Source organism: Leptonotus elevatus, chromosome 3, assembly GCF_054856555.1.
Source record: "Leptonotus elevatus isolate MCC_2025b chromosome 3, RoL_Lele_1.0, whole genome shotgun sequence".
In the NCBI taxonomy this organism is placed as follows: Eukaryota; Metazoa; Chordata; class Actinopteri; order Syngnathiformes; family Syngnathidae; genus Leptonotus; species Leptonotus elevatus.
Window position 1 is genome coordinate 7715344 of NC_141241.1, and position 22801 is coordinate 7738144.

Genomic DNA, 22801 nt, shown 5'->3' on the forward strand with positions numbered 1-22801 from the left:
TGCCGTTCAGAATACCCATGGAACATTTTTTTCTATTCCAAAACAAAATGTCCACATTTATACAGACATTTTACGAATTGAGCTCACCCATCCACATTTCTCAACCTATTCTCAAACCATTCCAACTTCCAAATGTTCAGTTTATACAGGACATCTTGGGAATCATTTTTCACATTCCAATACTTCCCACTTTTTCACTCCTTCCACATTTCTCTACCAATTCCATCTTAAAAGTGCTGCATTTTCTTTCCGGTGTCAGGTTTAGCATATTTTCTGTTAGCATTTGAGGCGTTCCCATTTGCACGAATGCACAAATACAGAGGGAAGATGTGAAATACAGCTGTAGTTATTATCAATCACGTTGCTTTTGGAAAATGTGATGCCAATCGTCCTGTGTACATTACATTTTCACATTCTACATTTCACTTCATTCGAAGACAAACTCTTGCATCAGGTGTCGTGAGATCATACAGGTGTACCTTATCAAGTCTCCGCCGGCTAGTGAATAGCCAATGTGAGGAGAAACGGCAAGAGGGGGGGGAAAAAAAGGGAAAAAAGAAGAAGAAAGAAGCTGTTCCAGACTCTGCTGGTGTTTTTTTTTTTCAGGGCGGTTGCCAGGCAACAATACTTAGCATGAATCCTAACTTGTTCTTTTATGTCTGCTGCCTCTGAAAAAAACTAAACATGCACTTGTTACTCTCTCAGTGCAGTTGAATCTTTTGTCCATTTCTTTGTAAATCAACAGCTAGCTGTGTGTTTAATTTAAAAAAAAAAAAAAAATTGGGGGGGGGGGTGTTTTGTTTTGACGTTAGCAAGTGAAAATTAATCTACTTGTTTTCATCCATCTCAGGGGGCGGCCATTTTTCTACTTGTTGTCAACTGAAGATGACACCAGCTCAGGGCTCAGCTTGCGAAAGTCACATGACCAAACACAGAAAACAGGTGAGCCGTGATTGGATGCTACCTGAGCAACTGTGATGTCATTTTCAGTCAACAGCAAGTGGCAAAACGGCCGCCCCTTGAGATAGATAAGAACGGGTGGATTTTGCCACTTAATTCGTATTCCACAAATAATTGTAATATTAATCAGAAAGCAGTATTAAGTATAGACTACAGGTGGCACATACAATATATTATTGTAAATATTTTTTTACTTGACTTCCCCTTTCACCTTTTTTTATTTTATTGATACATTTTAAAAATAATTTTTTACTTTTCTAAGTTGGTTTAATTGTGTTTTCATTTGGCACAATGCTCTTTTGTAGTATTACATCATATCACCTATTTTTCTATTTTGTAATTGATATTCCCAATATATCTAAACTTTTTTTTTACTTTATATGTATTTTTTTATTGCTTTTAATTATTTGCATTTTTTTTTATTTACTTTTGCTTCAAATTTGTGTTTATTTTTTGTAACTTACACTTTTGCCTATTTTTATTGTTTTTACTTTTTGTGATTTGTCTGACTTTTTTGCTTTGTTCCTTATTGTGTATTTCATTGTACTTTAGTATTTTTTACTTTGTAACTTTGTAAATTACTTTTTTTTTGTAAATTCACTTTTGCTTTTGTAATTTTTCTTTTAGGTATTTTCTTTTCTTTAAAGTATTACGTTAATTTTTGTAGTTAAAAAAAAATCATAGTTTTGATAGTTCTTTTTTTGCCGTTTTTACTTTCTGTAAATTACTTTTTATTTTTACTTTTGTAAATCACTTTACTGATTGTACTTGTGTTGAACTCTGAACTCTTTTCCCCCCCTTTTTTTAAGGATTGCACAACTGCATTGTTCCACTGCGCTGCAGGTGCGCACCAGGAAGTCAAACGCTAGACTGGGTCTAAGAGTGGGCAGTATTGAAAAAAGTTCCGGTGTGTGCGCGTTCCTGAGATGTTTGCTCAACAATGCAGCCGCGTAGCCTCACATTCCAACTCCTTTATTACAGAGGGAGGTAGGGGCTGTCACCGGTTTCCATGGCAACAGCGCCCCCTCGACCTACACCGCCATCTCTAACTCCCTCGGACAGTCCCCCTCAAGTTCAAATCCTGCCGAAAGGGAGGGCGTTTTCGGGGTACCTTGGGGAAAGTTGTCGCTCCCATGCAGGCCTGGAAAAACAAGGACCCAGGCCTGTTTTTTTCCCACGACTCCCGCGGCTATATAAAGACCGAGGTCCCAAGGGTGCTCCTTCCCGACACCGACGTTAGCGCCAGAATTCCACATGATGGCTCCCACGTCACTCACTGGAGGTCTTTGCGAGCATCTGGAAGCACGGAAAGCCACCATCGTTGCAGTCACGACATCAAGAAGTAAACATGTTTCTAGGCTCTACGCCAGGGTATGACAAACAAACGACAAAGTCGCCAAATAATAAATGTAAATTTGGTTGTTTTTGCAATCATACATTCAAAAATACTTCATGAGCACTTTTATAAATGGAGGGGGGGGGGGGGGGGTACTTCAGGGTATCCAAAGATTAAAAGATTACGCCAAATAATTTCTTTGAGAAAAAAATAATTTCAATCGGAGTCTCTAAATGTTAAAATATATCTAAGTACATATTAAGCACGCAGGTTTATTAACAACGTTCAAAATGTACAAAACATTCAATTAACATCAGTGGTTTTAACATGAATGAAATTTGCACGCATACACTTGTTAAGTTTAATTCGTTTAAGGAACAAGTGATTTCGTCCCCTTATTTCATTTTCCACACACCCTATGAAAAAAATAATACATTTGTTACTCCTACTACTACTTACAGCCACATAATGTTATAAAATCCCCCACTTCGAGGACTAAAAGTTAGCGTGTGTGATGTTTAAATATCTTATTTTGAAATCTATGCTTTTAATTTGGAAGACCGCTCCGTACTTCTGTTTCCTGTTTCACGCCTCCGTTCATCATTTAGATCATGCATTTATTTTAAGTTTGGGCAAAACAACGTTAACTTATTGATGTCCGTCCAAAACAATCTATCTGAACACAAAAGTTATTTTAAACAGTCACTCACGTCTCACTGGGAAACCAATATGACGTTGTCAAAAACATGGAATCTTGATTGGACTCGGGAGATTCTTCTTCTCCAGATTCCGAGTGAGGTGGATTACAACATTTTGTGGTAAATAGCGCCAGCTACTGTGCAGGAAGGGCATGACAATTAGTATGCTTCTGACGTGCAAGACGCCGGTGCCGTGATATGGCGATCATTTGGTACCTGGGGGTCCATTCACTTTTTTTTTCCCCAGTATTCATGACTGCCATGCTCTGAAAAGTTTTGGGCTACATTTCTTTGTATTTCCAAACGTGTTTGATTTGTCATTTTGGTTTGATGTTTTTAAATGTGCTAAACATAGCATGTTAACACTTTTTTTGTGTGTGTGTGTGTGTGTGTGGATTTCTCCACTAAAATTTGAGTGCTAAAAGAACATTTGTTTTTACCGACTTGATGTTCACAAACTGCCGACATTCTCATCATTGAAGTCATGCTGTGGCAAGCAAATATGCTCTCATTTCCTGGCAGTATGTGTGAGGAAGGTAGTCTTTTGTACATTGTAACAGAGCTCACCTCTCACACTCAACACTGACACACGAATACACACACACACACACACACCCACACCCACACCCCCCCCCCCCCCCACACACACACACAGAGTCAGAGGGTGGAACCCTCACACACACATAAAGGATGCTTTGTGCCATAAATGGCCAAACTGTCAACCAACACCAGAGGGCTACCCAAATGTTGAGCCCAATCAGAGGGCACACTGCGCTGCACTATGCTGGCCCACACACACACACACACACAAAATGCGCGCGTGTGTGTGTGTGTGCGTGTGTGTGTGTGGGGGTGTGTGTGAGATGAACACAAGCACACCTTGTGGAGCTGAAATGAGAGAGCGAGACAAAGGGGTGTTGTCGTGCTGTTATTGAACTTTCCCTTGTGGGGCAACAAACAAAGGAAAAGTGTGTTTCGAAATCATGTGTTCCAGTTTTTCGATTTTCAAACATTTGTTTATAATTTTGTACATTGTTTTTACTTGTGTCACTTAAATTGTTTGTTTTGGGTCAATTTCTTTTACAAACAGTGATTTACTTTTTGTCAATTTGGAACTTTTAGAATTAGTTTGTCAATTCCATTTTCTGTGCGTTATATTTGTGTTACATTTTGTAAATTAGTAAAAATTAAAAACATTGTCAGTGTATTTAACTTTTTGTAACTTTCTCTTCCCTGATATAACATTGGAACTTTTCACCATTATTCATCCACCAGAGCCGACTGGATACAGCATAATATCATAGTAGTTATCGTGACGGTTTTTGTGCTTATTCCTGACCTGTCGCTATTCATCCACCTGAACAAAAACAAGAGTCTTAATGTTGCAGTTAGCTACAAAACCACTTTATTGAATAGCAGATTATGTCCTCTACAGTTAAAACGATACATCCTGATTTATTTTTTTAATACATTAAATAATTCGTCTCTCTCTCCATGTTTAGATAAATAGCGCTAGTCTTTTTTTCTTATGAACCATCTAGGTAATAATAATAACAATAATCATCGAGATAGAAAAGATCATGTGATATGTGCTTTATGGAAACTAACAAGTCGGAGGAGGAGTCGTCCTCTCCTCTCTTCCCGAGAGAAAACAAATACAAAACTAGACTCTTTATATACAAGGGATGCTAGGCGTGTGCTAGTACTTTGTTTTAAAAATAAAAATAATCATCATAATAATAATAATAATGGTGAATTAAGACAAGGTGATGCTGGGAATGTCAGGTAGAAACAATCATCTGCGTTACATTCGCGTCAATATGATAAGTTAGTTGTGGTCAGTGTTTTGTTTATGGACACATTCTATTCAGTAGTATTGTGCGGGGAACAAGATGGCGTCCGTCCCTGCATCCTGCACCTGAGAGGCGGAGCCAAGGTTGATTTGGGCCAATCAGAGCCTATAAGAGCTCATGGAGAAGCATGTACAGTATGTCCCTATTTTGTGTGATTTTAGTCAACAGCGCCAATGGATTTTTGTATTACCTCCGCCAAGGAGGTTAACATCAAAGTCCTGTCATTAATAATGTTTTTTCTCTTATTAATGATTATCTTGTTTACTAATATCCGGAATTTTGATGACATAATTTTTTTTTAAATAATGGATAAATAAAATATAGAATTAAGCTTACATTTTCAGTTTAAGTGAATTTTGACATTTTAAATGTTCACCTCTCAGATGGAAATTATTTTCCAATTACAAACAAAATTTATTCCATCTGAATTTCACTAAATAAATCCCAAATTCTGGGATTTAGTATTCATAACAGGTGGCCAAATGAAATGAAGGCATTCATTTGTACCACAAAGCAAGAGCTATAAAAATGGAAAGGTTTAACACCTTGCAATTCAAAGCATGCCACATCATGTGTCAAACATGGTATGCATCTGTAAACTGTATTATCTTTGAATTTTATTTGTGTGAATCCAGATTGAATCCAGATTAGACTCTAATTGAAAATCAACATGGAGAATTCCACTGAACAGGTTTGCACACACAGATCCAAAGCAAGCCCCATCAGGCGTCCAACACAGTCGGTGTTTAGGTGTCAAAATTGATTTTGCATACACCTTGACAGGCACTGTGATGTCAAAGCTAGTTAAATTGGGATTGGACCCAGATTTGGCCACAGTGTAAACCCAACTCAACATTCTCGTCAAATCTCAGAATTTTGATTTTTTTTTTCATTGGATCTTAAGCCTTGGCGGAGGTTTTGGTGAAAAAGTGACATTGATGTTTTTTTGTTTTTTTGGGGAGGGTGGGCTACTGCTGTGTTGCCCCGCAAACAGCCAGGTGCACATCCTGGTGGTCCTGCCACCGATGCACATACTCACACGCTCGAAACAAAAACAAGCAATTTGGAGGTTAGGAAAAGTGCCAATCAAAAAAAAAAAGATAACTTGAAGCTCATTAGCACCACCCAATGGCAGCGGCGGACATGACTCATTTGGGAATACTCGGGCGGGACCAGCGGCTCCGGGCTTTCAAAGTCATTGACAAACCACTTTCTGATCTTTCATATCACTCGCGTTGAAATGACACCCTGGCGTCTGGTGAGAAAACATCTGCAGTACAGTATATGTATTTATATATGTATAAAATGCCATCTATGTGTGCCTAGCATTGTATTGTCGCCATTAAAACACAGTGAATCTCTGGAGGTTTTGCTTAAAGATGTCTACGATGTGGAATGTCAGTGTTGGCGGACGTTAGCTCATCTCTTGTTAGCGGCTACGCGGAGAACCCGCTCGAAAGGCACAACATGGCCGCACTGAGATTTTCCCCTCCGGCCAGCGGTGGCCCCTATGGGCGGCGGTTATTTATTGTTGGGGTAACCATTAGTGGGGGGCTTAGGTAGAGGGGCGCTGTAACCCCATTGGTGGGTGCGAGCAGCAGAGTGAGTCCAAGACTCGAGCGCCACACAGATGCTTTGCATGTTTTCCAAGCAGGTGGGGCAGGTCGGCGTCCTCATACCTTCCCCCCCCCCCCCCTCTTGATTGGCAAGACTTGGACACACTTGAGCGGTCCACTCATGCAGCCATTGGAATGAAAATTGGGGTCACCGGGTGAGGACAATAGGGTGAGCAAGAGCCGAAAAAGAGGAGGATACACAGATGGATGCTGAGAGGGTGGGGCAGATTGGCATCTCCGGCCACCGTGGGGTTACAGGTGGGGGTTGGCGTCACCTCCCACCATCCCTTTCACAGCTCAAAGCAGGTCGCTTGCATGGCCACACTGGACTGACGGACTGGTCCAGCCAGCGGTGGCGAAACCTCGATCCGGGCACTAAATGTGGCCATTTCACCCAAACTGTGCAATCCTGCTAGGGTCGGCATCTCGGCAGAGGGGGGTTGTAAACGCCCCCTTATTTCCCATTCCCTTCACAGCTCGGTGACATGGAGCGGGTAGCTGGGGGGCGGGGGCCCCGGTACCTGGGACTGCAGTCGGTGGATGTGGCAGCCGTGGCAGAGAAGGTGGCCGTCCAGAGGGTAACAGCGGTGACCCTCTTCGTCGTTTAGCTGGAGGCCGCAGTCCTGGTGGAAATGACAACCAAATTCAAGATCAATGCAACATAACTCCACTGTCGGGTTTCCCTTAAAGGACCTTTGGAAACTGTCAAAATGAGCCTACAATGGCAGATCAAAACTAATCAGAAGGATTCCTTTGTCTTTTATGGGTCTTCTGATGACAGACACGCCAACCAGATTTTATGCTGCTGAGTGAAACTGGCTTCAGGGGCTGTATTTTCTTCCATTTTCACTCTCTCTAATAGCTGCAATTAGTCACCAGTTGCATCATTCAAGAAAAACAAATGTCTGCCGCAAACAGAAAGCTCCTTTTTACCCACCAGCAAAAAATGCCCTATTGTTCACGTTGGACCTCAAGAGGTAGGTAACCAGTGAGCTCATTTTAAGTCGGTTGCGAGCCAAAACAGCAGCACCGACCAAGGCACGTAAACAGGCCACTCGAGCCATCTGTAGTAGATTAAGTAAATGCCTCAGTCTGTGTGTTGTTTGTGTGTGTGTGTGACCTCACCTCACAGTGGTAACATTCCACATGGTAGTCCTTGTCCATCGAGACCACCCGAATGGTCTCCTCGGAGCCCTGATGGGACAAAACAAGTGTTAGAGGTTTAAATAGTGATGTCCAATGCTACTTTTTTTTCCAGACCGATTAGTACTATAAACTCTCACACAAAAAAAGATAGACCTATATATCCCAATATAGGATTTTTCCTTAAAATTGCATGAAATTAATGGCAATTTACTATTCTTCTGATTTCTAGTTCCTGATCGTAAAACAGCCACGGCCTTGGTATCGGCCTGATACTGATACCCGGAATCGGTACTGACCCATCCCTACGCTTAAATGGCTGCAATGGTGCATTGTGATTACCTGAGCTGGGAGGATGGGCTGATTACAGGAGGAACACTTGGGAGCAAAAACCCTGCAATGGAAAAGGACCAACCATAGCAACATTCAATTGTTATTAAGAAATGATATGGCTACAATTGATAATTAAATGACCAAAAATGTGACTCAGTCTTGATTAATCCAAACTATGGAGAAAAGGCAGAAAAATGCCAGCTTCTTCCAGGCATTGTCAGTAGAGAGCAGATCGCTGTTCTTACGTGTGGTAGTCTTTGACACAGTAGATATTGTTCTCCACGTCCACAGTGAAGGGCACACCGTCCAGTCCTTCTTTACACACCACACAGCGGAAGCAGCCTGGATGGTAGGACTTGCCCAGCGCCTGGAGGATCTTCACCACCACATAGGAAGTACACAAGAAGGGGGATACAACTTTGGACTGAAGCCAATGAGCGCGGCAGAACCTAAAACGTCATCGAAAAAATCTTGCAAAAGTGGATGGTTTTGAACATAGACTTTTGATCTGAGAATTTCATATTCCAATCATCATGACCAAAATGGTTATGATGGTGGGAAATATCAACAGTATTTGTGAAGAGAAATGCTAATGTTCATATATTTAAGACCCCACAAAAAATTTACTTAACTTCTTAACTTGCGAATAAGACAACAGTGGAATAGTGACTGTATTGAGATGATCAAATTAGCATTTGTGAATTTGATCTATGAAAATCAACATAACCAATTTCAATCAAAATGCTTTTTTTTTTTTTTTACTTGGGCAGACAACAGTCACAAATCTGTAACCCCAAAAGTCAAGCTTTTAAAAACAAACATTTGTCAACTCAAGCATTTGTCCAGTTGTCCGTGAACCCTATTCCACTTTACTAGCGTATTTGCTAACGTTGGTTAGCTTACCATCTCCATGATGAGGTGGCCACACACAAAGCATTTGTCAGCCGTCTGCTGGAAACCAGAATACTGTGGAAGAAATCCGGGACAAGACTTAGTATCCTGGTTTTGACTTTCGGGGGGCTTTTCAGAACAGTTTGTCACATAGTGGGGCCAAGTCCAATGATCTGGTGGGTCCGTATGTATTGTAGCGATGCAATGTGTGTGCATCTCCACACTCTGGATGGACCATCTGTCATCAAAACCTCCTCAAGGGGCAAGCTAATTAACCTCCTCAATTGAGGGTAATTTGAGGAAAAATCGTGTTGCCAAACTCTAATTGCAGTGTCACTTATGTCTGACTGTGAGTGTGTTGAGGGTTTCTTTTTGAAAGGATAAAAATGGCCGCTTCGGACATTCTGATGTTATCTGAATGTCAAAAATGACCAGGTTGACTTTTAACAAGTGACTTACCAAAAAGTCCTCCTCACAGTAGACCTTCCCGTTGACATTATAGAAGGCTTTCCCTCGCAACCTCCTTCCTAAAAAAAAAGAAGAAGAAAGAAACGCAATTCATGAACAAAGTGCATGTGAGACCTCAATTCAAGGAGCTGTCAAGGCTTAACTTCGTGACATGAAAATGAGAATTTTTCGGCAACTTTTTCACATTTTACTGAGGTAAAACTTTTAGTACATACACTTGTTGGTCTATTTTAAATAATCAGTGTCCTTAAATAGACAGCAGCAGGTCGGGTGCAGAGCAGATGGTCTGACCCAAAGCAGGCCACAGTGTGCCTCAATTTAATTACTCTGACCACCGATCTCAATAGGATTCCATTCACAATCAATACAGCAGACTGCTCTACATCCCCCGCTGTCACCCCCCCCCCTCAACCCCCCACCCAAAAGCACACCCTATCCTCCTCCTCTTCCGTGCATTGTGCAAGACAAACACGGCAATAATAGCCAGATGGAGACAGGAAGTCCATCGTTGACACACGAAGGATGTTGGGAAAGCTTTGAAGCTCTTTTCAACATTTTGTATGACCCATAAAAAACATTTACATAATGAATATTTGTGCATTAAATGCATTTTGGGTGGCAGCATAGTGATTTATGGTTAGCCACAGGTCCGGATCTTGATTATTGTGCTGTTTGCTAGTTCTCCCTTTGCTTGAGTAGGACAGTGAGACAAGAGGACACCCACCGGGAGCAGTTTCATCAATCAACACAAAATGGGGTGGGCATAAAAATCATAACAGGATGACCAATGTCCGAAATCGAACAGGACTTTTGGCAAAATCCTACGAGCGAACTTGCCCAAAGAAGCCCCAATTGAAAGCATGTATCCTAAATAGATGGGCAACAGACCCCAGAAACAGTTTCACAGATCAGCACAAAATTGAGGGTTCACGTCTGTCTTAACTGGACAAATAAAAAAAAGTTTCAAGGAAGCCGTGCCTGAAATTGAACGAGGGGTTGGCCATTTCGGTTTGAGGCAGCCATTTTGGGCAAATCTTAGGGCTTCTCCTTTGACAAACTCCTCGTAGGGAGTTTTCCCAATCAGGTATTCTAGACAAATGGGTGATGCTAAATTGGAAAACCACCGTGGACCGATCCGAAGTTGACTGCGGCGGGTGGTAAACATGAGCTATGATAAGGATGCTCCTTCATAAATGTCTTTGCATGCTACAAATCTGCGTTCCTGCCTCAGCCTCCCAGTTTTAGATCTCCCACTTAGGTAGGCAGTGATTTCTTTTTCTTTTCTTTTTTCAAACTCCGAGCTCTACCTGTCTTGTATTTGGTTATTCTTCTGTGTTTATGTGAGGAGTACAGAGCGCAATGTCATGACTAGTGGCTGCATGACAAGAAAAAAAAAAGTGAGGTTATTTACTGCAGTCTGGATAAGGTGTGTATGGTGCACGTTTGCGATGTTGACACTGAACTAGTAGATCTTGTGTGTAAAAAGGTTGGGCACCCCTGACCTAGAGTAAACCATTTTGTAGATTTTTATTCTTTTCTTTTTAGAACTTTTTTGGGTTATAAATAGGATTAAATTATTTAACAACTTCATGTTGCACTTTGAAGTTAAGCTAAATTCCCACGGCCGAGTCTTAATTCATGAGGCCGAGAGTGCGATCTAAAGGGGCAAATCTGCAACAGGCTGCTTGTGCCCACCTCGCCCCTCCCGCATCTTTCAGGGCTTGCCCCCCCCCCCCCTTTTCAAATTCATTTAACGCTGCGTCGCGTCTCTGCGGCAGCGCGATGACTTCATTCGAGTCCGGCGGGGGGAGGCAATGTCGATGATCGTAAATCTGAGGCGTTAGTCGGGATTTAATTGTTGTCCCGGGCCACCGTTGGTTTAATGGCTAAAAAGGTCTTTCTCATTTAACAGTGAAATTTATGCAATCGCTATATTTCAAACGTCACCACGACGCCGGGAGACGGTCATACGTTAACACCCACACAAATGGGCCGAGGAGCCCAGGAATGCCGCGCACACAATAGGTGAGACTTTTAAGACGAGGCAGACTGAGGAGCAATTAGCATTTCTAGCCAGCGCAGAGGGAGGAAGCCACCCTTGCGTCCTCAAAAGGCCTAACCTTGCAGGAAGAGTGAGATTATAGAGAGAAGGGGGGGGGGGGGGGTTACGTGGTGTTTCAAGGTTTCTGAGAGTCTGGGAGGTGGACACAAAAGGGCCCCGGCGTTGACGCGGGCCGACTGAGCAAACGGGGACATTCCTTCTGCCTGAGGTCACTAGCTGGTCCCATTCAAACCCGCCCCCGAACGAGGATGGGGGAAGGTGGGATGCGGCGTGGGGGGGGATCCCTGCCTGCCCCCTCGCTCTCCTCCGGCCTTTTGTCAGCAGACAAACCAGGCAGAGGCGCAAAGCACCAGCTGCATTTTCTGCAATCCGGCAGTCTTTGGACAACTAAAGCATTAAATAAAGCGGAACCACTAAGGTAGGGGTGTACTGTACAAAGTGAGGCCTAGGGAGCATTTTTGCCGACATCATCTCATGTGGGCGGGGCTGAGCATGGCATCAAAAGTTTTGACAACCACTTCAAGGAGTCGCCACGGGGGCCCGTTAATTGCTGCCTGCAACTTTAAAAGACATTGAAACCAGCATACAGTCATTTTTTAGCTCAACGGCTAATTTAGCCACCTGATTTTGACCAGAGTGCATCAATCAGACCAGGTGAATTGATACCTTAGTTGCCAAACACCTGTTCAAAACATTACGTACGTAAGGATTTTGGGTTATTAAAGCGTAAGTCAACCCCACCAAATATTCTTGACAATATGTTCTATGCAGCCCCACTAGTCTAAATATGGTATCGTGGTTAATACTATATTGCATTAGTGTAATATGAGATAAGCAGCAAAATCCAGCCGTTTTTATCAATATCAGAAGGCGGCCATTCTGCCACCATCATAGTTGCTCAGGTCTCCTTGTAATAACCAATCACAGCTCAGCTTCAGAAAATTGGTGAGCTGTGATTGGTCGTTGCCTGAACTGTGATCTCATCTTCAGAGGACAGCAAGTGGCAAAATGGCCGCTCCCTGAGATGGACAACAATGGGTGGATTTTGCTTCATAACTCATATTCTACAAATGTAATATTAATCAGAATGTCATGTTTAGACTAGTGAGGTCACATATAAAATGATTGTCAAGAAATGTTTAAGGTTAGCTTCCCCTTTAAAACAAGACAAATCAGCATACATGATTGACGGACAATTCAAGGGATTTTAGTGGTAATAGAGATTGTTGATACATTTGCAGGTCACATTCCTCAGTTTACAACGAACCTGACACACGAGTACATACAAATATAAGGCAGAATCTACAAGAGGACTCTTTCAAAACTTGGCCGTCACTTTTAAAAAGACACAAAATGTCAGCTTTGGGTTGATTGATTTGATCATGATGGCATGTCTGAGCCATTTAAGTGTAGCTTCCTTAGTAGCACACTGTACCTTGCACCCTGAGTGATGCCCTTAGAGAAACCTCCCAAAGTTCTGACCACTAACTGTCGGCCACGCCCTTCAGGGAAAGACGGGGGAAATGTGAAAACCAAACAACATTCCAGCACCGTCTTATCCGATGTTACAATCAGGGGCTAATCGAGCTGAAACTGATGAATTTGGGGGGGAAAGCAAGACGAGAGTGGCGCATCCGGGCACTTGGATCAGTATGCGGTGATATGCACAGTTTTAATTCATCCCTCCTGACCACCAGAGGCTGGATGATCACTGGAAAATGACTACATTCCAAAAATAGTTTTATAGTTTTAACTGTGATACAGCGTGACTGCATCCCCAACCTTATCCATTCCTGGCACTTCTAAAAAAATAAAATAAAATAAATAAAAACTATAGCCTGGTTTACATGAAGCCTAATGTTCTGATTAGCATCGGATTAAAAACCCAAACATAAACATCTCTTTTGGAATAAACAGGCAAAAACTGAATGGAATTTCATTCAGTTTTACAAGAGAAGATCCTTTTGCCAAACAAATCAAAAGTAACTTTTTATCAAGTGAATACCCGTCGACTTACAGTAAGTTAAAAAAAAAAGTGTCTTATTTGATTAAGAAATTTATCACATCCCATTTAACATTCAATTTCTAAAGATATAATATGCATGAGTACAGGAGGAACAAAAGCACGAGGAACAGAATGTTTCCTTCTTTCCCAAGTTCCTGTTTTTGCCGCCGTCTGGCAGGTATGACTGTTGGGCTTTGATGTCATAATTAGGAATGAGTCATCGTATGAGTGAATGACAGTCTGCTCATCCGGGCCATGCAATGAAGTCCCGTGGAAAATAATAATCATAGATTGTGTGGAGTTTAACACTTGCTTGGTCAGAGGATAGAAGGCCAAAGTTAAACTGAGGACAAGATTTGACCTTGAGCAAACTGCTGATCGCATACTCTAAGTGTTAAAAAATAAAATAAAAAAATAGAAAATGCCACCATGTTCCTCATGACAAGATACACACAAAAAAATTGTCATGAACATATTCTGTTAAACGCAAACGGAGTACCCAGAGAAAACCCACACAGGCACGGGGAGAACATGCAAACTCTACCCAGGAAGGCCGAAGCCCGGACTCGATCTCACGTCCTCCGCACTGGGAGGCGGACGTGCTAACCAGTCACTCACCGTGCCGCTGATTGTTTATTGTGTACAATAACATGAAAAATATTAATACATTTTTCAAAAACGTTTCTAAATTATTATATTCACTATTAATTGATGAAGAAAAAAATCACATTAATTAAATGTAAAAAATGAGAATGAATTATTATTTTATTTTTTTAAATGAACAATTATAATTGATTGACTCCACCGGCGCTCTCACACACATTCTTCTTTGTTTTTTTCTCCTTTATTCTTCTTTTGGAGTTAATGTTGGTTGGTAAAGTAGCTCGCAATTGAGCTGAAGTGTGGAGCACAATCTTGTCTGCAACAAATATGTATTTATTCATTTATGTATGTATTTATTTTTAAATCATGAAATGTTCTGGTCGCACATGCGCGAGTGTATGAAAACTTTTCTCGCATGACCTCAAATTTTAGGGGCAGCAATATGCAACCGTTTAATGACTGCTCTTGGTCGCCAAGACATGGGTGTGAAAGCAGTCGCAGTGTGTAACTGTCCAAGTGTCATCACCTACTACTGGCCTGGCATGCAAATTATAGTCATTTATGATGATTCAACTTTTTTTTTTTCATGGGGTGGGTAGGATGGTGGGGTATCCAGTGATCATTCTGACCTTGTTGTGTCTAAGTGAAACTATTCCTAATGGACGAGAGGTGGTCTGATGTGAACAAAAAAATATATAAACTACCTGTGTTTTGCTCACAGAGCTTTTCCATTTGGCTTGTAACAATAAAAAAATAATAATAATTTGCCTGTGAGGGCAAATGCCACAGTTTGGTACGCACCCTGATCATCCGATTGAGGTCCTCCGGGAAAGTTTGGCTCCAGTGAAAAAGGGTAGTTTTTTTTTTTTTGCATTCTTGGCCATTTCATGAAAAAAAAAAAAGGGTGCAACCATGGGAGTGAGCCAAGAGGAGGGCTCAATTATGCATGGTTAAACAAAGCCCGAGCTGTCTGGGCAACAACAAAAATAAAAAGAAAGCCCAAAAAATCGAATATGGTCGCACGAACGCAGCTCCTGATTTATCACTGAAGGGTGTTATGACAAGACTGCTGCTTAAAAGAAAACATTCCCATTCAACTTGAGGTCAAATGATACATCAGAATCGTTTACATGAGCCATAAACCATCTGTGGAGAGGAGGGTTGGCCTGCCAAGTTTCAAACAACCACCATTCGCTAATGGGAGACGTGATTCCCCCCCCAATAGATGCAACCATAATTCTCGCGTCGGATGCTACACGGTCCAAAAATCCCACAATCTCAGCAACCGGACACTGTTCCCCACACAATAAACAGGAAAGCATGCAGCTTTGGTTTCGTGTAAATTTATAGGGCAGCGCTTCCAGAGACGGATCAGTATCCGTGTGGAGCGTACGTATGAATGAGAGCAACCTGGCAAAAAGGCTTTCTCCCGACATCTTCCCCTTGTTTCCCCGGGAAATGGGATGGGCGGGGTGGGGGGCGCTGGAGTCGGGTGACAGGAACCTCTATACTACTCACAACACACTCACTCTACACACTGTACTTGAACTGAAGTGGAGATTTAATTACAGCCTCAGGGACAAATATTGTCAGCGGAATTTCGGAAACTAGAGGAATTTCCAAAGCAGCAAGCCAGGGGGTATTGATAAGGAATTTCCCAACGCAGAACAAAAAGTGAGTTGGCATTTTCAAAGTAATTTTGAAAATAAATGACAAGCGGACAGCAGACTGCGTGAGTCCTGCATATTTTCAAGGTTTCTCTACTCCAACACACCTGATTCAATGATCAGGATCTTTATCAGGCTCCTGCAAAGCTTGCTGATGACCTTGAATATGAATCAGCTGTGTTGAACGTGGGAAACCTCTGGTCCAAAACATGCAGAACTCAGGCCCTCGAGGACCCGACTTTGACACCACTGATCTACAGGTCTCTGAGGCATTATATCACTAAAGTGGAACAAAGCTTCATCAAAATACCAAAGTCTTTATCTTCTATAGATGGCACGAGATGGCGGACAAAGCACTTTTTCTATTAGACAAGGCTATGGCTTGACTCGACCGACTTTGACATAGTTGTGTGGCACCAAGATGCCACAGGATGGCGCAAAAAGCATTTTTTTATATAATAGACATGGTTCTGGTCTCAGCACAAAAACACACGAGGAGCAGTACTGTATAAATAATTTTGAGTTAAGGTGCAATTAGAAGGTTGCAAGTTTTTATGGAGATGAGTGACAAGCTGCTAGCAGGTTAGCTTATATTTGAGGTAGCACATTTAATGGCTTGCTTTCATTTTAACGACCTACAGCGGGATTGAAGTCTTACAATTTAGAACCCGAAAACAAATTGTCAAGAAAACACTGCTCTAAAGTTGCACAAAACTTGGTATACCATCCCATAGCCTACGGTATTCTGTTCTTTAATCCAACTGAGAATTGATATCATTAAGGTAATCATAAAGGTACTTATTCATAGTTGTATTTCTTTTTTTAGTCACTTTTTTCATTTAATAATTGGTTAATTGACCTGGCTCATATGTTCAGCTTATTGGATAAAATTTGTCACCCCACCACTCATCTAACCGACACAGATAGCAAAGAAAAGTGTAAAAACAAAATTTTAAAATAAAAATAAAACACATTAAATAAAATAGTTAAAGAATAATCTTTTTTTTTTTTAATTCTATATGTATAAACCCTAAATGTTATTCATAGGTTCAACGATATCTCCCAAGCAATGATTCGCATAAGTGTGAACGTGAAGAAATTTCACACACGCTGGCATTTGAAATATGCATTAGGACGAGTCCATTGAAGCATGATCCATCGGTCACTATGGCAACCGCCGATGTGGATGCGTTTGGTCCGCACGCTCGCACTCGTAAGCAAGTCAATTTTGTACTGTGTGACGCACTTTATTATTATGTTATTGTTATAAATGTTGCCACTCACCACAGGAGCAGCAGGTGAAGCAGTTGGTGTGATAAAGATTCCCCATGGCCTGGCACGCTTGGCTGGCTCCGTACACGCCTTTGCCGCATTTAATGCAGATACCTGTAGAAAAGGAGCATTCAATTGATTTAATGACGCATATGTGAACACAGTGACAATGACCATAAATACTGTACAGGGTTTGTTATACTGCGGTTAACAGCATCTCCGTAATATTGCAGTCATTTGGGGAACGCATGTATCGTCTGTGGCGGAAATCCCTGCTAATTCTCAGAAACGTCCAGTTTATAGCAATCATTTTCTTTGTGTTCTTACAGCATACTTACTGTAATGTCCTCTCGTGTGAAAAAAAAAAAAGAGAACTACTTATTTGCCAATGCACCTTTCAGCCATTTATTGAACACCGAGTCATTCATGGAGGAGCTGCTGTCAACCAGAGCTCACACCCAGGCCCTCACATGCACTGACGTCATGTCACCACAACAGGCTCCGCCTCTTAAAGGCACATATCCAACCCACAGCAGACACTACAATACTATGACATTTTATAAGTACAGTACTAGTAAATTATTCGTCTTCCAAAATGTTTACAATGTGCTCAAAAAGTGTGTTTTAACAGCCTTATATATATATATATATATATATATATATATATATATATATATATATATATATATATATATATCGCAATATTACAACGATTCGATATGCGGCCGAATCGATTCTTAAACATACATTTTTTATGGGAATATTCAACAAAACGTCTTACTTAGGGTTAGGATTCACACATTAAGCATGGATGAATCGTGACCTAGGATGAATCGTGACCTATGAATCGTGATAAGAATCGAATCGCCAGGCAATTCCCGGCCCTAATATATATATAGCCTGCGGCCTAATGTTCAACTTCCATACTGATTCAAGTTTCACTCAATTCATAAAAGTAAAATTTTTTCCCAACTGTAAATCATCAGTACCAAAAGGTATTCCAACATTCTACATATTAAGGCAAACAAGACCTAGTTTCTGTATCACCTGGTGTATTGGTGAAAATCAACAATAACAACAGAGCACATTGACCTTGTAAAAAAATAGTTTTTTTAAATTTGGAGGCAGTAGTAGCTCCACAAGACAACAACCTCGCCTGAGGTCACATTCCTCAGAGAGTGTGGGGTCAAAGCCTGGTTGGGGTCAGGCCGGGGTCACGGTGTCGACAGGACGTGAGCCCGACTGGCCACCCCCCCCCCCACATGCAGGAAAAAAAACCAATAAGCATTTTATCTTAAAAATATTGTAGGACAAAGATGCAAAAGTGGTTTGAACTTTACAAGGACGGCCAAAAGTGTCTTTCTCTTCTTACATGCATGCTTACTGGCATGTTAAGAACCAGAGTATTTCATATTTAATACAGAGCAGTGATGCGCATTTGTAGTGTCGATCATTCTTTAGGTTACTGATTTTGTAATATTTAACCCTGCCATGTAATGTAAACATGTGTGTCATGTCATGTCACTTTATTTCAAGCAATAAAACGTTTTCTATTTGTGCATATGGAGTACAAAAGTAAACAGCATGAAAGCTCGGTATAATACTGAAAATATGGAAATGAATAACAACGTTTTTTTTTGTATGCACAACCCATTGGTGCACTTTGTAGTACAAAAGTTTAAAAAAATGGTGACAACTCTTATGAAAACGTTTTTTTTATGACAAGTAAGAACTTTGCCACCATCAAAGTAACGTTGTCATCACCACAGGGGATATATTCCAAACTCACCCACAATAAATGAAAACTGTGGCAAAAGACACCATATAAATGTTTGGTACAGTTTTAGCCCTCCCACACACTTTCTGCCAGTTTTTAGTACATCTCCACATCAAGGTCGTGGGTGTGCTGGAGCCTATCCCAGCTTTGGGCGAGAGTTGGGGTACAACCTGGACTGTCAATATACGACAGAATATTAAAAAATCAAACCTTCAAAACATTAAACGCTATTTAATCATGTAAGGACAGGCTGTGTGAGGACTTTTTTTTTTCAACATTTATTCTCCGGGGTCATGGGCGTGCTCGGGCCCACATCCCAGCTGTCTTTGGGCAAGAGGCTGGGACGCGGGGTACTCCCTGAATTGGTCGCAGAGCACAAATGGACCAACACGAATCTAACGAGTCATTTGTCAATTTGTCGTGCTCACCCCTAATAGTACCAGCACGAAAACCGATCCTATTAACAAGCTGAAAAAACTCATTATGGCCGACAGTGTTAAGCAGTAAGGCAGCCGACCACCAATTAATTGAAATCTTCATCATTGCATCAGGGGAAAGCACAAGGTCACTATGTGTATTTTTGAAGAGGCTAAATGCGGGGGAAAAAAATCCTTGTCAGATGGACTCGGGTACACTTTGCTCATATTAGATCATAAAAGCTATTCTCATTCACATAGTCACTCATTTAGCATTGCTGAATACTTCCTCCCCTTGTAAAAAGCACCTTTCTATTTCACACACTGCTACGCTTAGCCAATGCTTCCTGCTTTTTACTGTAACCTAACAAAGTACCACAAGAAGAAAAAAAACTTTTGATGATCATCCAACATAGATTATATTTATTATATATACCAATTTAGGGACATTCAGCTTTCGATTAAATTTCAAGATGAACTTGCAATGCGCATTATAACCTTTAGATGTGAAGTTGGCTTTTTCTAAACTTTCAATTGCACACGCCCATGATGTTAATGTTGCAACACTTTCTGCACAACATGCTGTTCTCTGACAAGCAACAGGTGTTTCATCCATGCATGGACCAATAACTGTCCTGGTTCAATTACATTTGATATTTAAAGAGTCCACTTCATCTTGCTCTTGACATTTTGACATCAAGATGAAACCTAGCAATGGATCACAAGTACCTCGCAATCGTGAGGCTTCAAGCAGGATGTTCTCAGACAGAAGTGGCCTTTGAGCTTAAATTGGGTCACCAGTAGTTTCTGAGTTTTAGTATATATCTTTATTCTATTTATTTATTTATTTATTCAGGTTTTAACGTTAAGGGTTGTGTGTTGAGTCACCACAGACCTGACTGGACCAGAAAAAAATTCATGTAAAGAAAAAAAAAACAGGATGTAAAAATCACTCGTGTGCCCGTTTCGCAAGGCGTCCGTGTGGCAAGTACAGGATGTTGAGCATTCGACGGGGGGGGGGGGGGGGGGGGGGTCAAAATAAACTGCATTCCTGCACCTTTGCACTCAAGTACAAAACTGCTCAAAGTTACATATTGTTCAATGACTACCTCTCTGACTACGTTAATGAAATGTGAGTTGTGTTATCTTTGATGCAGTGTTTGGTCAAAGCAGGTGATCAGACGAGGCTAACCCTCTCCAACTCCCTAGACTGTTGTCTGGACCGCCCATCCATGCTGCTTGTGTGCCAAGGTTCTGGTAGCGCCCAACTCCCCACTGGATAGATAATGAAGGGCTTTGCAGGGTGTGGGGGTGGGGGGGTGGAGGCAGGGATGGGACAAGGAGCATTAACTGCAAGCCTGTATTGTACCAGCTGTTGATTTACAATTCCTTCACCACAACAAACAAGACAACTTCTACTTTAAAAAAAAACACACACACACCAAAAAACAGCAGTTTCTCCACCGTCTCTATTGAGCTTATTACACTTACTCAGCCAACCTTTTCCTGTGAAGACAATTTAAGACCTAATACACAAGAAAGCTAATGTATACTAATGGTACCATTTGCAACTCCTGGCAATGGAAACCAAAGCACAAACTTCAACACGGTCAGATCAACAACTTATGTTGTCGCGTTCCCAACACACAAGCAGAACAGCATGCAAGAAAGCACCTTACCAAAGTACTCTTTCTTCATGTGCATCTCCAACTCCTTCTCCAGCTCCAAGGTGAGCGCCTCCAGTCGCCTTTCCGCCTGACTGGGTCCACTCTCCCGACTTGGGGTCACCTGATATGTCATCTTGAACCTTTGGCCCGCGGCAGGTGTTTTGGAGGTCACTTCTAGGAACGAGGGATGCTCCTGGACATGGAGGCGCGGGAGGTCCCCCAACTCCTGTAGGAGCGAGTCGTCATGTCCCCCTAGCATGGAGGCCCTGGGTGAGGGCAGCTGCAGGTCTGGGTAGGTGCTCATGGACCCCCTGGAGCTGCGGGAGCTCCTCGAGCTGTGGCTGGAGATGCTGGAGCGGGGACTGAGCACGCAGACGGGAGCTCTGGCGCTCCCATCCTGGCTACAGATGCTGGACCTGGGGCTGGCCACGAGCGGAGCGCCCCCCTCGAAATCGTCCCGAACGTGAGGTCCGTAGCGCGAGTCCGAGTAGCTGGACCTGGGGCTGGTGGTGAAGGAATACTGGCTGGCCGTGCTGGACCTGGGGCTGGCGTGCCTCTGGTCGAAGCCCATGCTGATGCCGCTGGTTCGGTTGCTGCTGGGCTTGCTGCAGCAGTCGCAGCTGTTCAGGCTGGTCCTGGGGCTGGAATGCTTGCTGGTGTCGCTGGCCGTGCTCGCGTAGCTGGACCTCGGGCTCAGGACGCTGGAGCCCTCGCAGTGCGCCAGACCGGGCACCGCCACCACCAGGCTCCCGCGGGGGCTGGCGTGCTTGCTCTGCTCCTGCGAGGAGACGCAGGAAGACGCCAAGCTGGAGCGCGGGCTGTGGTGCCTGCCGTCCATGCACACGCTGTTGCACCTGTTGCCGGGCAGCGGCAACGGCTTGTGGAGGGCGTCGAACGCGGAGCCGGTGCTGTACCGGTGCGCTTCGAGCGAGTAACGCCGTTGCCTCTCGGAGGCGCCGGTGTAGCAGGGCAGCGCCACCTCGGACTTGCAGCAGCCCTCCTCGGCGTAACCCGCCTCCCGTTGCGGGGTGCAGAAATCCACAGGGACTGTCCGGCCGCATTGAACCGGTCGGACCGGAGCCGCGTTGTAGACTTTGTTCCCCGACGTGAAGTTCTCCACGGTGTGATGCTGCTGCCGGAGCGCGGATGCCGCTAAATCCAAATCTCTTCCCGCGGCGTCCTGGCGGCGGTAAGCGTCGTACAAGGAAAGCTCGTCCATCATTTGACCGGCGCGGAGAGCCACGTCGTGCTGATAGTGCTCCATGTTGTTGTTGTTGTAGTTTTTGTAGTCCGGAAACAAGTTAGCGCGGACCACTAGTGGAGGTCCATTCGGGAGGCACAAAACACGGCAAAAAATCCAAACGCAGCGGCGTTGAGGTGTCTTTCCCCGTCGTCGTGAGCCGCATATCCGTCCTCTCCGCTTCTACTGCAGCTGTAGAAAAAAAATGTCTTTTATCCGCGCTACCGTGCAGACGGTTTGTCAACTTCAGGTTTTTTTGTTGTTAAGTTGAAAGGTCCTTACAGTCAATGGCGCGCTGCGCGGAGGAATTTCACCTCGCTGGTTGAAGTTTGGCCGTCTTACATTTCTCCCTACGCGGACAACAAAGTGAGCGGGGGACTAGAGACGAGCCGACCAGAATGTGTGCGTGTGTGGGGGGACACGTCACCAAAGAAGTTGTAAAAGAGTGAAAACGGAAGCCGAAATGTGCTTTTCCTCGGAGGGAACTTGGGGGGACTCGTTCGCGCCAAAGGAATGCGGGGGATGGAGACGGGATGCGCTGCGCCCCAGTGGAATGTGGTTAATGCTGCGGAGGAACAATGATCGCGACCAACTCAGCGAGGGGCTGCTGGCCTTCCGACACAACAGCATGGAGCAGGGGGTGGGGTGGGGGGCTTGGGGGGGTGTATTTCGGACAACATGAGGCCCGGGGGAGCGTATGCGGCCCAATTGAGCTTTTGAAACGACGCCAGTGCCATTACACTTGTAAAAGTCAACTCAACTTTATTTATAGAATGCATTAACAACAGCGTGCT

At 43.1% G+C, this 22801-nt stretch overlaps 1 protein-coding gene across 1 annotated transcript; it reads right to left on the reverse strand.

Annotated features, from left to right (window-relative positions):
* Nucleotides 1-4376: 4376 nt before the first annotated feature.
* wtip (WT1 interacting protein) lies at nucleotides 4377-22552 on the reverse strand. Its single transcript, XM_086072318.1, has 9 exons — nucleotides 22290-22552; nucleotides 20780-22199; nucleotides 16920-17021; nucleotides 9290-9357; nucleotides 8843-8905; nucleotides 8185-8315; nucleotides 7949-8000; nucleotides 7589-7657; nucleotides 4377-7086 (listed from the first exon to the last, which is right to left on the reverse strand). The coding sequence occupies exons 2-9, from the start codon at nucleotides 22029-22031 to the stop codon at nucleotides 6934-6936; spliced, it is 1890 nt and encodes a 629-aa protein (XP_085928444.1). The 5' UTR covers nucleotides 22032-22199; nucleotides 22290-22552; the 3' UTR covers nucleotides 4377-6933.
* Nucleotides 22553-22801: the final 249 nt, after the last annotated feature.

What these genes read in the sequence shown, in the direction of transcription:
- wtip (XM_086072318.1), bottom strand. Translation starts at nt 22,031, where the DNA reads ATGGAGCACTATCAGCACGACGTGGCTCTCCGCGCCGGTCAAATGATG. An exon ending in CTTCACCTGCTGCTCCTGTG is followed by an intron (nt 9,358 to 16,919) that starts GTGAGTGGCAAC and finishes CTTTTTTTTTAG; the next exon opens with GAAGGAGGTTGCGAGGGAAA. An exon ending in ACTGTGAGGAGGACTTTTTG is followed by an intron (nt 8,906 to 9,289) that starts GTAAGTCACTTG and finishes TTTCTTCCACAG; the next exon opens with TATTCTGGTTTCCAGCAGAC.